Below are 16481 nucleotides of genomic sequence, written 5' to 3'. Positions count from 1 at the left end.
TAACTGTATTATAGCTTGAATTTCATAATAATATTTCATTATATTACTGTACAAAACTGTACACTGGAATGGTGCAATACTGTGTGCATACTATATTGTGTATATGTGTATATATTTATATATTTAAGTCTATATATAGTATGTGTACATATATATATATATACACACACACACACACACACACACACACACACACATACACACACACAAATGTTCTGTCTTCTTTAATGTGTATTGTCTTTTCTGTTTACGTTTTGCTGAGTGTAAATTTGTATAGTATTTAAGTTATTTTATCTTATTTTATTTTTCTCTTTCTACTTTTTTTTTGCACTGAGAACGGGGGGTTTGTACTTCAATTTTGTTGTGCAAGTGTACGAGTACATTGTGCAATGACAATAAAATTCATTCATTCATTCAATCATTCATTCAATCATTCATTCAAACATTCATTCATTCAGTCATTCATTCAGTCATTCATTCAGTCATTCATTCAGTCATTCATTCAGTCATTCATGCACATTTTTGCACATTTAGTAATACAAAGGTTCTATGCACCAAAGAGTTTCACTCGGCTTTTCACCTGTGTGAATGTGATGTGACAATAAACATGAATCGATTTGAAAGCAAGTATTACATTATCCGAAATTTCTCTCTCATTCATTTTCAAAATGGACCTTATGAACAATGAACAAGGGACCGGGACAAAAGTGGAGAGAACTTGACCAGCAGCGGGGCGAAAAACGCTGAGCAGGTTTCCACTCTAAGCAAATTACATGCAGCATCTACACAGCACTGACAGGCTTGTTTAAGTGGTCTGAGAAGTTTTGGGGATGTGTTTACAGAAAAGATTTTGGTTATTGACATAGCAATATTCGCACTGCAGATCCAGCAGTAACTGTACGAAACAGAATTCAGACATAAGACATGTCTAGCCTGAGAGATTATATCTGAGGTAACTGGAAAACCTGAGGAAATTTGATTTTTTGCCAAACTATTCCTGTAAGATGATTAACTGAATGATAGGCTTACATCTGCATCAGCAGAAAATACTGCATTGTGCATCTGAGGGAGAAAAGTGTGATCCAATCCTGTAACAAATCTGTCCTGAAATAGCGCTCGCTCAGACTGTGTGCTGTAAGCTGCATAGCTCTTCCTGTGGGGTGGTAGAGTGACTGAGTGGTTTGGGCATGTTAGACTACTTTTAGATATTTATCCTAAGTGAAGTATTTCAATTAAATATTCGAAAGTTAAACAGTCTCAGATCAGTATTAGTACTGGCTGATCCTCAATGTGTGTGTGTGTGTGTGTGTGTGTGTATGTGTGTGTGTGTGTGTGTGTGTGTGTGTGCTGTTATTTAATAATGACTCAAAAGTCAAAGGTGTCAAGTCAGATTTTGAGGGAGTTTATCAGACCACGTCACATGGTCTGATAAATTATGTGATGTATAGGGTCCTTTTATTTATTTATTTATTTAGGTCAATAATTTGTTGGTAGCTTGACCAGAGGAGGATAGACCCCCAAAACATTAAATCAAGCATGTCACTGCTCAAGGTATGCTATCAAACTAGCATAAACCAGCTGAGGATTATTCAGTCTTACCCAGCCAAGTGTTCATCTTTGTCGAGCTGCAGTGCTCCAGCAGTGGCTCAATCAGCTCATCTACGTCTCCTTTAGGCACCTCTCTTGTGAACTTCTGCTCAGATAAACAAAGAGTGCAGGTGGGGGAAAAGCAATAGAGGTGAGTGAGAGAGCGGGATTTATTGAGTGAGAGAGAGAGGTAGCAAGAAAGCGAAGGGGAGATAGAGAGAGATATTGCAACAGAGCCGCCCTGAGGCCAAAAACGACAAATATAAACCCAGAAACAACCCAATTTCATTTCAGGCACACAATCAAATACACGTGCAGGGCGCTACACAGTGAGAGATTGATCCGTACCTCCTCGGTGATGTGCAGCGGATCTACAATCTGCCAGATCATGAGGGAAAGCACGTCTATAGCCAGCAGCACCCCCACCGTGGCATACAGCTTCCAGGGCTCCAGGTGCTGCTGAGACACAGAGGAAACAAAAAATATACCAGCTTTACTCAGACAGTACAGGCTAAAGTTAAGGGACACTCTGCTTCTCAGAAGGTTTTAATAGAAATGTGCACGTTTTTCTTTATCAGTTTACAATATTACAACATAGTAAATAGAAAAGAAAAGCTGCTGCGAATCACTAAACACAATAAAAGCCCTCATCCAGCACTCAAACCATTCAGGGGCTGGATTCATAACTGTCTTAAGAAAAAAATCTTAACAGTGTATTTTTTTCTTAACTTTATTCTTAAGAAAGAAATTACAAAAATTGTTATCCTTCAAGTTACTTCATAAGAATTCTCTTATTTTCTGTCTAAACAAAATAACTGAAATAACAGTTAAAAATAATAAAATGGAAAGCAAAATGCAACTTAGCCTGCAGGAGAGAACAATGAGGATTTTCCTATAAAATATTAAGAAAATAATTGTTTTTTAAGAGAACCTCTTAAATTTTTTTTTGTAGAACTGCATTTAAGAACATTCTTAAATGTTGACCTAGGCCAACCTCTGAAACACAACCCCATATTATTATCCCTCCTCCAACTTTACACTGTACAATGTAGTCAGTCAGGTAGAGCTCTCCTGGCATTAGCCAAACCCAGACTCATCCATCATACTGCCAGATAGAGAAACGTGATTCGTCACTCCACTGAATATGTTTCCACTTCTCCAATCCAGTGGCGGCATGCTTTACACCACTTTCCCACCCACTCTTAGGCTTGCGTGTAGTTGCTCGGCCAAGGAAACCCATTTCGTGAAGCTCCTAACATGCATTTTTTGCTGATGCTGCTTTTAGCAATTTGTGACTGAGGACCAGCACTGTGCGCTTCAGCACTCGGCGGCTCCACTCTGTGCGTTTGTGTGGTCTACTGCTTCGCTGCTGTGCTGTTGTTACTCATAGTTGCTTCCATTTCACAATAATAGTACTTACAGTTGTCTAGGGCAGATCTAACAGGATAGAAATTTCACAAACGTGACTTGTAGCAGAGGTGGTACCCTATAACAGTGCCATGTTTAAAGCCACTGAGCTCATCAGTACAATCCTCTATTGCCAGTGTTTGCCTATTGAACCTGCAAAGCTATGTGCTTAAGTTTGTCCCCGTTAGCAATAAAACAGCTAAACTCAGTAATTAGGAGGGGTGTCCCAATACATCTGTCTATAAAGAGTAAGTTAATTAATCTTAATGTTCTTAATAATCTTATATAAATGTAATAATCTTATATAAATATTAGCTATTTTAACTACATCTAAGATGTATTCACCTGCTGTCATTTTTTTGCAGTGTATCCACTTCAATCTATCTAAATTTTGAAAGAAGGTGAGGTCTTCCCACACATTTGATGGGCAGTGTAGGTGTAAACGACTGATGCGGACAGCAGGAGGAAGGATTTATGGCACAGAGCGCACGAAGAAAGCAAGAAGAAAACAACAGGCCATTACTGTGAAAGCCAATTCAATCTGGTGCGGAGTGCGCGACCCAGATTTTATACAAGCGTGTGTCGGATTTCAATCGAAGGCATTACTCTTCTACATGGCTGATGTCACGCCTGTGCTTTTCATGTCGTGGGTAGCTGTGTTTGTGATGAACAAAAACAAACGCTGTGACAGGCACTGAAGAAGTCTTATCGCTACTGTTTCTGCACTGGTTGTTTCTATCTGCTTTGAGCAGCTTCTTACAGGAGCAGGACAAAAGACAATCAAAGACCTCCAGCGTTCCTCTGCGATCGGTGGTGAAATAAAAGTGGTTATGCAATCCAAACACAGAGTGCAGTGTGTCTGCTGCTTTGTGACAATTCTACAGTGCTGCACACGAGAGAAGACAGTCACATTACCACTGAAAATAAAACACTCCTTAGTCTCCCACACTTTTTCCTCCGCTTGTTTCTGGGTTTTTTTTCACGTCCCTGATGCTGCTCCTCAGAATCCATGAACAAAGCGGATGCAGTTGTGTGTTTGAATTACAGCACCACGTCAGAGAATGAGGATTAAAACACAATCGCAAATGACAATGCTGTCACTTCTGCACTGCGTGGATTGTCTCCATTTTTAAGTGCTGCGGCGCCTGGCAGCTTCTGTGCGGCACTGAGGGACTCAGAAGTGAAGTCAATCAGTTCTGACACAGCTCTCCATACTCTAATCCTCAGAAAAAAAAAAGAAAAAAAAGACACAGGACCACCCGCCCAGAAGGTGGAAGTTCATAAATATTCAGTAACGCGCATCCTCTCCTTATCCCTGAAAAACGCCTCTTCTCCCTTTTCTAATGTTCTTTATCTCTCTCTGTCTCTTTCCTGCTGTTTTTTGTTAATGTCCCCTCATTCTGCCATGTAAGGAGGGTGGACACACATTCGCTGACTGTGTTAACCGCATGTGTGTGGATCAGTGTAGGTTGGCCTGATGATGGAGAGAATCTTCTCTGCCCAAGCAGTCTGAAGGCGTCATTGAGCTCGAGCCGGACGACAAATGGGCCATTTAGAACTGTTCAAGGGCGACTAGAGACCCATTTCTCTAAGGTCAGAGAGAGAGATGAGGGCAAAGAGCCACAGAGAGAGAGAGAGAGAGAGAGAGAGAGAGAGGAGGTAGGGGTGGAAACCTATTTTACTGAGCTCAGTGAGAAAGATAAGGTCAATGCAATAGAGAGAGAGAGAGAGAGAGGGAGAGAGAGAGAAAGAGAGAAAGAGAGAGAGAGAAAGAGAGAAAGAAAGGGGAGGGAGCGGTGGAAACCCATTTTACTAAGTTCAGTGAGAAAGATGAGGTCAATGCAATAGAGAGAGAGAGAGAGAGAGGGAGAGAGAGAGAAAGAGAGAAAGAGAGAGAGAGAAAGAGAGAAAGAAAGGGGAGGGAGCGGTGGAAACCCATTTTACTAAGTTCAGTGAGAAAGATGAGGTCAATGCAACAGAGAGAGCGCAAGAGAGAGGGAGAGAGAGAGAGAGAAAGAGAGAGATAGGGAGAGAGGGAGAGAAAGAGAGAAAGAGAGGGGGAGGGAGGGGTGGAAACCCATTTTACTGAGTTCAGTGAGAAAGATGAGGTCACTGCAATAGAGAGAGAATGAGAGAGAGAGAGAGAGGGGGAGAAAGGGAGAGAGAGAGAGTGTGTGATAGGCATAGATATGTAATCATATATACTGACTGGCCACTTTATTAGAAACCCCTCCCTTGTAGTTCCACCTTGCTGTGCAGCTAGAGACTAGCTCATCTGCTGATGTGCAGTTTACATTCAAAATGTAAGACTCAAAATGTACTGTTCACTCCCCCGTTTATATATCACTGTTGTCGAAACGAAAGCTTGTACCTCCACAAAGGTAACTTTACAGGGGAACAAAAAAACCTACTATCCTTCTAATGCAAGTCAATGGAACCAGAATTTTTTCCAAGTCATGAAATTTAGATAGAATGTAAAGGGCAACAGCCATTTTCAAATTATGTAAAAAAACTGAAAAACATGAAAGATGGAGATTCAGGGTTCTTCAACTTGCTTTGATTTTACTGTTTAAGTCATGTCAGAAAAAAACAGTGTATGTACATTGTATTTACATTATACAGCAGTTTAGCCCCACCCACTCATGTTGAAGTTATAAGGAGTGTTTCAGTCTGGGCTGCTTTCTGAATGTAGTACAATACAGTGCAGCCAATCAGAAAACAGATAATTTCATGTATCAGATTGAAAATCACAGTAACAAAACACAGTCTGTTTAATTCCACGTAATAAAGAGAGGTGGAAAATTACGATGTAAAAATGATTAAATTAAATGATGACTGTTTCAGTACATCAGACTGCACAAATGTAATACGTGGACTTCAATGGAAAAGATAAAAGACAAGATAAATGTATAAAAATGGTTCTGAAACCCAAACGATCATTTAAAATGCAAAATATAAATGTAAAATCATAATCAATGTAGCATGTTCACTTTACAATCATGCAACATGATGAAAACAAAAAACCCAGAATTTTTTTCCATTTGTAGCCACTATCTATGATGGATGAATGCAATATTGAAATAAAATTCAATTAAATGACTACATTAAATAAACTAAAATAAATTTTTGTACAACGATCTCAGATTCCATTTGTTTTTTTTTACACATTAACAAAACTGATTCTATTTCGAATTCAGTGCTATGGGAGTCGCTCAAAGCTGTTATTCGGGGTGAAATTATCTCCTATGCCTCGTACATTAAGAACACCAACAAGAAAAAGTTGGACGAGCTCTCTAGTTCTATATTATCTTTAGACAGTCAGATTTCTTCCTGTCCAACTCCAGAATTAATTAAAAAGCGGCTTGACCTACAAGCAGAATTCAATTTGTTTTCCACAAAATATGCTGAAGCCTTTATTTTACGTTCTCAAGGTTTTTTTTATGAATATGGTGAAAAAAGTGGGCGACTACTAGCGCATCAGTTAAGGAGACAGGCTGCGTCCAGACTAATACATCAAGTTAGGGACACTCATGGAAATTTGTTGACTCATCCTAAAGACATCAACAAGGCTTTTAAAAATTACTACTCTTCATTATATACCTCGGATGGCCCGATTGATACCATTGCTATGCATTCATTTATAGAAAAACTAGCACTCCCGGTTCTTGATCCTACACTGGCTGAAGAGTTAGATCGCCCATTCACGGTAGCGGAAATCTCAGAGGCTATTAGATCATTAAGTAGTGGTAAATCCCCTGGACCAGATGGGTTTGGTATAGAGTTTTTTAAGAAGTTTGACAACCAACTGTCACCTCTTTTGCTGGAGGTATTTAACGAGTCACTGGATAGGGGTTCTTTGCCCCCTTCCCTGACGCAGGCTAATATCTCAATTATAGCTAAAAAGGATAAAGATCCCACTTTTTGCAGCTCATATCACCCCATCAGTTTACTTTGTAATGAGCACAAAATCTTAGCTAAGATTCTGGCCAAACGCATTGAAATTGTCCTCCCTTCTATTATATCAAAGGATCAAACAGGCTTTATTAAAGGGCGGCATTTATTTTCTAACATTCGTAAACTTCTAAATATATTATATACATCAGATAATTCGCAAATTCCAGAAGCTGTGGTTTCGCTAGACGCAGAGAAGGCCTTTGACCGTATAGAATGGGACTATTTATTTTTTGTTCTTAATAAATTTGGGTTCGGAAATATATTGATTTCCTGGATTAAGCTGCTCTATACTGCACCATTAGCTCGTGTCCATACAAACTCTGTATATTCTGATTATTTTTCTTTACACAGAGGTACACGCCAAGGATGTCCTTTATCGCCCTTACTTTTTGCTATTGCCATAGAACCTCTCTCAATCGCTCTTAAAACTGCTCCTGGAGTACAAGGAATCATGAGGTACGGAATTGAAAATAGAGTTTCCCTCTATGTGGATGATCTCTTGATATATATAACTCACCCTCTGTCAGCCATTCCTGTTATTAATTCCATTTTAGTAGAATTTGGTTCATATTCAGGCTATAAGCTAAATTTCTCCAAAAGCACGTTTTACCCAATTAATGCTGCTGCCTGTACAATTATACAAACGGAAATCCCCTTTAGGCTGGCACCTGACGGATTTAAATATCTAGGTGTTAATATTACTCGCAAAATATCACTTATTCAGGATGCCAACTTCTCCCCTCTACTTACTAAAATGTGCAGTAACCTGCAGAGGTGGAGTAGCCTTCCCCTCTCTTTAGCGGGTAGGGTACAGTGTATTAAGATGAATGTCCTTCCTAAATTTTTGTTTTTATTTCAATGTCTTCCTATTTTTCTCCCCAAATCCTTTTTTGTTTCTATAGATAAGGCTGTCACTGGGTTTATTTGGAGTGGTCGTTTCCCCCGTATCAGGAAAGGAATTCTTCAGTGTCCCCGTTCTTCTGGAGGCTTGGCCCTCCCTAATTTTATGTATTACTACTTTGCAGCCAACATACAAAAAATGGCATTTTGGTTTAAAAACCCAGAGGCTGCATGGTGTATTATGGAATCCCTTTCCTGTCACTCGTCTTCTATTCGCGCCTTGGTTTATTCCTCTCTTCCCATACTTTCCTCTCATTTCTCCTCCAATCCGTTAGTTGTGTCTACGCTAAAAATCTGGACTCAGTTTCGCAGAATGTTTCATTTTACTGAGGCGTCTGTTTTAAGTCCAATATGTAAAAATCATTTATTTAAGCCTGCAACCCTGGACTCTAGATTTATAAGCTGGGAGAGGAGTGGTATTACCACCTTTAGGGATCTCTTTGATGAAACATTTTATAGTTTCTCTTCAGTAGTCTCAAAATTTAGGCTTCCTAGAACAGACCTTTTTAGATTTTTCCAAATTCGTCACTGTGCACAATCCCTTTTTCCCATGTTTCCGGAATGCCCCCCTGCTCTCCCATGGGAGGACTTTTTTACTGCAAAAACTGAGGGAAAGCTTATTTCTATTTTTTATAATAAGATCTTGTCTTTTCATAAAGTAAAGATTCCTGATGCCAAGACTAAATGGGAAGCGGAGTTAGGACTTGAGATTGATGAGAGATGGTGGACTGAAGCTTTGGCCAGAGTTAACTCTTCATCCTCTTGTGCAAGACTAAACATAATGCAACCGAAAGTTATTCATAGAGCTCATCTATGCAATGCTAAATTAGCACAAATCTATCCGGAGGTTAAGCCAACCTGTCCCCGCTGCGACGAGGACCCGGCCACCCTCTCTCATATGTTTTGGTCTTGCCGCAAACTGGGGAGATTCTGGGATTTTGTATACTCTACACTTTCAACAGTTTAATAAACATCTGAGCCCCTGCCCTCTATTAGCTATTTTTAGTATTTACATCGGCAGTATTCGGTTGAATTCTCGAGAATTAGAATCTATAGCTTTTGCTTTGTTATTGGCAAGGCGGAGAATTCTTATAAGCTGGAAGTCTCGCTCTCCTCCCTCTCATTCCCTCTGGCTAAAAGATGTTGTTTTCTTTTTGCGCCTCGAGAAGATCAAGTTTAGTTTGAGGGGTTCAGTGGACAACTTTTACAGGTGCTGGTCACCTTTCATCTCCTTTTTCAGGTCCCTCCCGCAGCTTCCTGCAGAGGACTTTGGTACTCCCCCCTCTTGAACATGCAATAGTCCCAAGCCCCCCCCCCCCCCCCCTTTATTTATTTATTTTACATTTATGTTTCACTGTTTTCATTTCTTTATTTTCCTTTCATTTTATTTGCATATTGATTCACGATTATAAGGCTGTACTTTGTAATTGTTGTAATTTTTAATGTTTTTTTTTTTTTTCTCTTTCTTTGTATTTGTGTTGTAAGACCTGTAAAAAAGCAATAAAAAAAAAAAAAAAAAAAAAACTAAAATAAATTCGTTTATTTTAAAATTTAAATTTAAAATGAACTAAAATAAATCAATTTAAAAAATGACTACCAACAGCCTACTTGCAGTACCACCACAGCCCACCGGGGGCCCAAAAGTTGAAAACAACTGCTCCAGCTCTTCATCAGTGGTCAGATCCTGGCCTCAGAATTACCCTCACAGACGTTTCACTTTTAGTCACTGACACTGACATGGTTCTGACATGGTAGTCAGTGCCACTGCTGTGCTGAGAATGGTCCATCACCAAAATAATATCTGGACAACAGCGCTCCTGTGGTCAGAAACTGACCAGTGATGAATGGGGTAGATGGTTGCTGATAAACAGCAGATGGGCTACAGTCTGTAATTGTACACCAGTATAATGGACCTGTGAGATATGGGGAGCTAATAAAGTGGCCAGTGAGTGGAAGTAAGAGTGGACAGTGAGTATAATTCCATATCAGAAAGAGTAATTTCATTATTAATGCTGATTTTCATAGAAAAGGGTCGATAATACAGTCAACAATAGGGAACGTTTTTAGACTAGAACAAACAGCTCTTTCTGAAGGACTTCCATTTAACCTCCACCACACACACACACACACACACACACTCAGTGCAAACACACAGCTCAGCTCTCTCTTTACCTTACGCTTATCCTTCTTCTCATCCTTCTTGGTGAAAACTGTGTGGACCCACCAGATCTTCGTGAACATGCTGCCGTAAGCCAGACTGAAGCCAAGGCCGAGCAGCCACAAGCGGAACTATGAAGGAAATAAATCACTTAATTAAATCACAGCACTCTGAGCAAGGATTTTAAGAAGCACTTCAGGTAGAATTAGCTAAAAACTTCTTTCAAGTTGAAGAAATCCTCTAGCAATTTTCAACCTAACCTCCATTTGCTCCATCTGGAGCGCACTGTGATTACCATGGACACCAAATTTGATATTTTCCTTCTGCTTGTGTCAAAACACAGATATAACAAGCCCGATGGGCAGCTGATAGAGTCCCTGCGTAAATTAACTACACAATGCACACAGAGATTAAGCTGAAAAACACTGGAGTATTCCTCAAACAGATGTTAAACTAATCCTTTAAACTAAGGGCCTCTTATTGACAGGGGACCATCTTATCTGTAAGGGGCCAATGTGGCTGCAGGTTTTCATTCCAAACAAGCACAAGCACAACTAATGCCTCTTGCCCAGTTGGTCTCAGTCTTCAAACTATTGATTAATTAAATCAGGTCAGTTTCTGTTTGGTCAGAATGAAAACCTGCAGCCACAGCAGCCCTTTGTGGAAAGATTTTGCCCCCTGTGCTAAACCTTAAAAGAGGTTTACAGCAGTTTACAGAGTAAGCAGAGTGAATGACGAAATGCCAGGTACAATGGTGAATCTGGCCCTATGTTCCTTTATGTGGGCCAACACTTAAATTACTCACTCCTACACACCGAACTGTCCATAAGTCTTACGCAGCCAGGAAAACTGATTAAAACTGTTTATCTTGCCAAAAATACATCTAACGTTTAATTAAATACATACATTTCTTGTTTATAAAATAGTTATAAATATGGCTAGAGGAGCGCAGAAAAATACAGAAGAACACAGGTTTACTTCATGATGTCTCACTGCATTCCAGCCATTGCATGGATTTGTTCAATTCCATCAGCAGCACCTGATTTAATCTAATGAAGGGTTGATTAGATAAAGTAGATATTAGATGGTAACTGTAAACTCCTTGAGGAGAGAATTGGAAATGCTTAACCCTTGTGTGGTGTTGCCGTTTGTGTGGTCTGGTGGTCCCACCACATTATTGCTTTTTAAATCAATACAGCCATTAACAATTTATGTAAAAATACCAGATGTTTAAAATATCATAAGTGTCCAATGTAGGATTCTCCTTTAGCAGCTGTAGCCAGTCAGCATCTTGTCCATGTTGTCCACACACACACACACACACACACACACACACACACACACAGACACACACTAACAGTAGGCCATGCAACAGGAGAACCGAATGAAGGACACAGCACCTCCACACTTTTATTCCCTGCGGGTCCAGCCCAACACCACATGTGTAATATAAATGTGTGGGGGGGGTGAACAGAGTGAAGGCACTGAAAATGTGTTATTTTATATGTTCTTGACAGAAAATGAGGCTAAGAAATCTGAGGCTGAAATAATAATAAATCACATCCTTTTTGGTAAACATTGAAAAAGGGGTCCCACAGACGCCGACACAACACAAGGTTTAAACGGCTCATGTTACACAATTTTCTTGTATTTTACCTTTTTAACTGAGCTCCACTTAATATGTTTGTGTCGTTTTATGTAACAAAAAGAGTCATATATTATTTCTACATTAAAGCTTTCCAACCTTTCTTTATCACCAAGACTAAACCAGAGAAAGACAAAGACAGAACATGACACATACAGTATGTAAATGAACTCTGTTCTGATTGGCTGCCTATTGTCCCTCATTCAAAGAGTAGTCCAGGCTGAAACACTCCTTATAACTTCAGTGTGAGTGGGTGGAGCTAAACAGCTGTAGGCTAAATGTGATAGTGTTCAGGACAGTAACTCCCATCGGGCTGATTTTGCAGCTTAGTTTATATGGACTCTAAAAATTGTACAATATGGACGTTATGTTTCAAGAGTTTTCACATACAACAGCAAAATCTTATTTTAAAAATGTAATGAAAATTTGGCTTTACATTATATGAGCCTTTTAGTGAACACCCACACATCACATTACAGAGTATTGTTTATCTGTGTTTATTCTAATGTTTTTGTTGACAAATACATGTATATTGTCCAGATAAATGGCTTTAAATTACTGTTTTTCAGATAAATAAGGCCCAGTCCTCGTTCTTATTTTTACCCCTACGCCTTGTTTTTGAGTCTCATCTTGCCCCTTGAAACTGAGTTACGAGGGGTAGTGATGGAAATCTTCCCTATGAAATGGGACCCTCAAATAAAAAACAGCATTACTTCATTAAAGCTACTAGCGCTGCTCTGTAGACCCTGCCAGTCTGCAGTGGCAGCAGAGCAGGGTAAAGTTCAGCTCCTCAGGGCTGGGCTTTAGTTACATTTAGGGTACCATATGCTTTCAGAGATGGGGGGAGGGGGGTGATAATTATTTATTATCGCCCACCCCTAAATCTTTGGTGATATAAAGCTTTAGTCAGCTATTCGCCAGCTGTTTGAATTTTCTTGTTCCACCTTAAACGGGACTGCATTCTTCACTTCAGGCATCAGAATTGCTGGACTATTTAAGGTGGAAGAGGAAATTTAGGTAGCTACCAAAACATCAGCATACTAATAGTGATTTTTTGTGCTTGTTATGAAGAAAAGGACCATAATTTTCTGAAATGACATTAACCTAAAATAATACAATGCTTATAGTATCCTGTAATACAGAAAATCTTCACATTTGTGGGTTTCGTTCATTTGGAGTGTGCCTCTGAAAAACGTCCGCTTGGAGGGCCCTGTAGCCCTAACACTCTACCCCTCTCAACAAAAACCGGGACACCCTACCCCCAGGTGTGAATGCACAAAAGGGTAAGGGCTGAGTGGTATGGACAAGGGGTGAAATGGGATTGGGCCTAAGAGTCTTGCACAATACTGTAACCTGAATAATTTATAGAAGGTACTAATAATAATAATGCCTGAGATTAATTACTCGATAATCAGCCAAGAGTTCTGGGAGTTCTTCATGCTTTTTCCTTCTTCTACATGACAGAGATGATAAAGACATGTTGTCCATTTTTCTCTATGAGTGAGAATGCTTTACCTGGCAGACCACAGGGAACTGTGACCTATGGACATGCTGGCCATCAATGCCCAGCGGAAACACAGCAGCCAGAGCCATCATGCAGCCCACTGCCGTCATGTTGTTCAGGTAGGGCTGGGAGTTCTGAATGTACCTGGAACATATGGGGATATTCACATGAGACATGAGAAAAATCAACAGATGAGAGACTACATTTCCCATGAGCGCCTGCCAGAACGGCGATTTCAGACAGACGTGAACAGAAAAAGCAAAAACCAAACAGATGCTTCCATACACACGGGTCAGTGAGAGCACAGAATGTTAATGTGGCTAAACTCTCAGAAGTAAATATGATTTAGATTGCAAAAAGCGCTCAGACAAACACAGATACACAGCGCTGCGTAGACGTCTTAGGCAGCAAAAAACTGGTTTAGAACTATTTATCTCAGCAGACAGTGTTTACCTTCCTCCAGGAGAGCTCTGGAAGTGTTTTTTTCTAACATTAATGTTTTTTTTAACAAATAAATGCGCACTGCTGAGGTAAATAGCTTTACAGATCACTTTCTCAGCCTTCTGCACAGCGTGGTGCGCACTGAAAAAATGGTACTGAATTTATGTGTCTACAATGTGTCAAGTGGCTGCACATAAATAAAATATATGACTTCAACAGAATTCTTGTCAACAAAAAGCTAACTTTGTGATGATGTCACATATTTTAATCATGAACTTTTTTTGAGTGCATCTACCCTGTCTGTCAAAAGTTTAAGGACACCTTTTCCTTCTGAAATATGCATTTTATCACTGTTACTTTCAAGTATCTGCAAAGGTTTTATTCATATAAAACATCTATTTGCTAATCCTGTGTGTGTTAGGCTTCAAAATCAAGCTTTAGATTGATGAAATCTATTATTAGGCAAAAGCAGGTTGGCAGCCGAGAAAGCTGGGTCCTCACAAAAGAATATCTGTGTATAGAGAAAATATTGTTCTGAATGATAAGCTGGCAAGCAAACATTGATGCTAATGATGCAATATGTGGTAGGCAAAACAAATCTGCTTGTAATTAAATGCTGTGCTGCAGCTAAAGTTGTTCAACTCACGGAAAGCAGGTGCGTCTCACACTCTGCATTCAATTTACAGCCTTTTAAACAGATTCACAGCTAAAGAAACAGTGTACTGTACAAGTTACTCTATATTCCATTGGCCTTTTCAGACAACCTGTAGTAGCTTTTTCTTCTGCTGACATTTATCTGGAACTTTCCTCAGGTGAGGTGCGTGTGCAAAGGGTTGTGACTGACAGAAGATAAGGATAATCCAGTTGCGTCCTTGAAAACTGCCAGTAGGCTGAATTTCTCAGCTGTATTTGAAGGATTCTTCTGATTGGAACAGCCTTGGTTGAGGCAGCGATCTAGAAATGGGGCCCACCAGGACCCCAGGCTAGCTTGTTGACCTCAGCTATCGATTTGACAGTTTTCTTTTACAAACGATGGTTAAAGGCACATACTGAAACTAGGGTTGTGCATTCTGACAAATGTTGATATTTGAATATCTGTAAGAACAGATGTCTAGTTAAACGCAAAGAAAAAGCAGCAGCAAAAGGGAAAACAATTGACTGAAATTGTGCTGAGTGCTGGTGTCACAACAAAGGGAAAAATGCGTGGTATTATTTGTAAGGTAACACGTACTTCTCAACATAAAACTGTTTGGTCTTTAAAGTCAATGTGAAATAAAAATTGTACTGTGATGGATTTTTGTGTGAAGACAGTGAAACATGGTGGACGCTCCTCTTATGTCATGGTCATACAAATATGCTAGCAACACCTTAGCAACCACAAGAGATACTATAACAATGGTCCAGGAACACTTTAGCAACCACCAAAGAAAGTGTGCTGCTGACCTAAAAACACTTTTGCAACCACCTGGTATACCTTAGCAATGGCCTAGCGACACTTAAGTAACCACATGGGAAAGCATATCAGTGGCCTAGCAAAACCTTAGCAACCACCTGGAATATTGCAGCAACAGCCTAGCAACTCATTAGCAATAACCTGGAGTAACACAGCAATGGCCTAGCAACATGTTAGCCACCACCTGGAGTAACACAGCAAACGGCTATCAAAACCTTAGCAACCACCTGGAAAATCGCAGCAACGGGCTAGTAAAATGTTAATAACCACCTGGAGTAACATAACAATGGCCTAGCAACACTTTATCGATCACCTGGAATACTGCAGCAATGGCCTAGCAACATGTTAGCAACATAGCATTGGCCTAGAAAAACCTTAGCAACCACCTGGAATACTGCAGCAATGGCCTAATGTTAGCAAACACTTGGACTAACATAGCAGTTGCCTAGCAATACCTTAGTAACCACCTAGCGTAACACAGCGTTGATGTAACAACACCTTAGCAACCATCTGGAGTAACACAGCAGTTGCTTAGCAATACCTTAGCAACCACCTGGAATACTGCAGCAATGGCCTAACAACATGTTAGCAACCACTTGGTGTAACATAGCAGTTGCCTAGCAATACCTTAGTAACCACCTAGAGTAACACAGCATTGACCTAGCAACACCTAAGCAACCATCTGGAGTGACATAGCAGTTGCTTAACAATACCTTAGCAACCACCTGGAATATTGCAGCAATGGCCTAACAACATGTTAGCAACGATCTGGAGTAACATAACGTCGGCCTAGAAAAACCTTAGCAACCGCCTGAAATACTGCAGCAATGGCCTAGCAACAACCTTAGCAACAACCTAAAGTGTTATCAGCTGGCTTAATCAAGCCAACCCAAAATTTGCTAATGAATATTCCATTTCTAGTTGGTTAGTATGATTCCCCACCTACTGCTACACAATGATGTGATCAACAATCAGATTTTGGCAAAATTTACTGCACTTTCATCAGAGATTACAGAAAAACAAGAATTTGGTCTTTTTTCGATTTAATGATAAAATGAACTGCATTTAAAATTCAGCAGGAATGTAAACTAACAAGGTAAAACAGGTCTATTTTAATTTTAGGTTGGATTTAATATGTTGCGTTGTTGCAAACCAAGTCAACAATATGAACATTCAGTACTGCAACAGTATTTGGAGAAGAGGTTTTCCCAAACCTTAGACGGCCAGTGCATTCATGAAGAGTTAAACTATCAGTCGAATCTGAAGAGCAGAGTTTTTCTCACTCACAGTCATACAAAACACATACAGAGTGATGTGAATGTGCTCATCACAAGTGCGTCACATACTTGATATGTGTGTCACGCTCTTTATATTCTGAATGTACCAGACACACTTATTTGCCTCTTGACATGCCTATTTGAAACACAAACGC

The 16481-nt window shown here is 39.8% G+C and overlaps 1 protein-coding gene across 4 annotated transcripts in view; it reads right to left on the bottom strand.

Moving 5' to 3' along the window:
* Positions 1-16481, bottom strand: part of gabbr1b (gamma-aminobutyric acid (GABA) B receptor, 1b) — a 223113-nt gene that overhangs the window by 14032 nt on the left and 192600 nt on the right. For 3 of the 4 annotated variants that reach the window (XM_037535400.1, XM_037535401.1, XM_017711387.2), the window contains 4 exons: positions 13167-13299; positions 10021-10137; positions 1936-2046; positions 1600-1693 (listed from right to left, as the gene is read on the bottom strand). In XM_037535400.1, coding sequence (XP_037391297.1) covers positions 1600-1693; positions 1936-2046; positions 10021-10137; positions 13167-13299 — 455 coding nt within the window. The remainder of the gene's footprint in view (positions 1-1599; positions 1694-1935; positions 2047-10020; positions 10138-13166; positions 13300-16481) is intronic. The other variant, XM_037535402.1, reaches the window with a different exon arrangement.

The sequence above is a fragment of the Pygocentrus nattereri genome, chromosome 27, assembly GCF_015220715.1.
Source record: "Pygocentrus nattereri isolate fPygNat1 chromosome 27, fPygNat1.pri, whole genome shotgun sequence".
Lineage (NCBI taxonomy): Eukaryota > Metazoa > Chordata > Actinopteri > Characiformes > Serrasalmidae > Pygocentrus > Pygocentrus nattereri.
The sequence above is the reverse complement of the archived record's forward strand: the minus strand, read 5'-3'. Positions and strand labels throughout refer to the sequence as shown.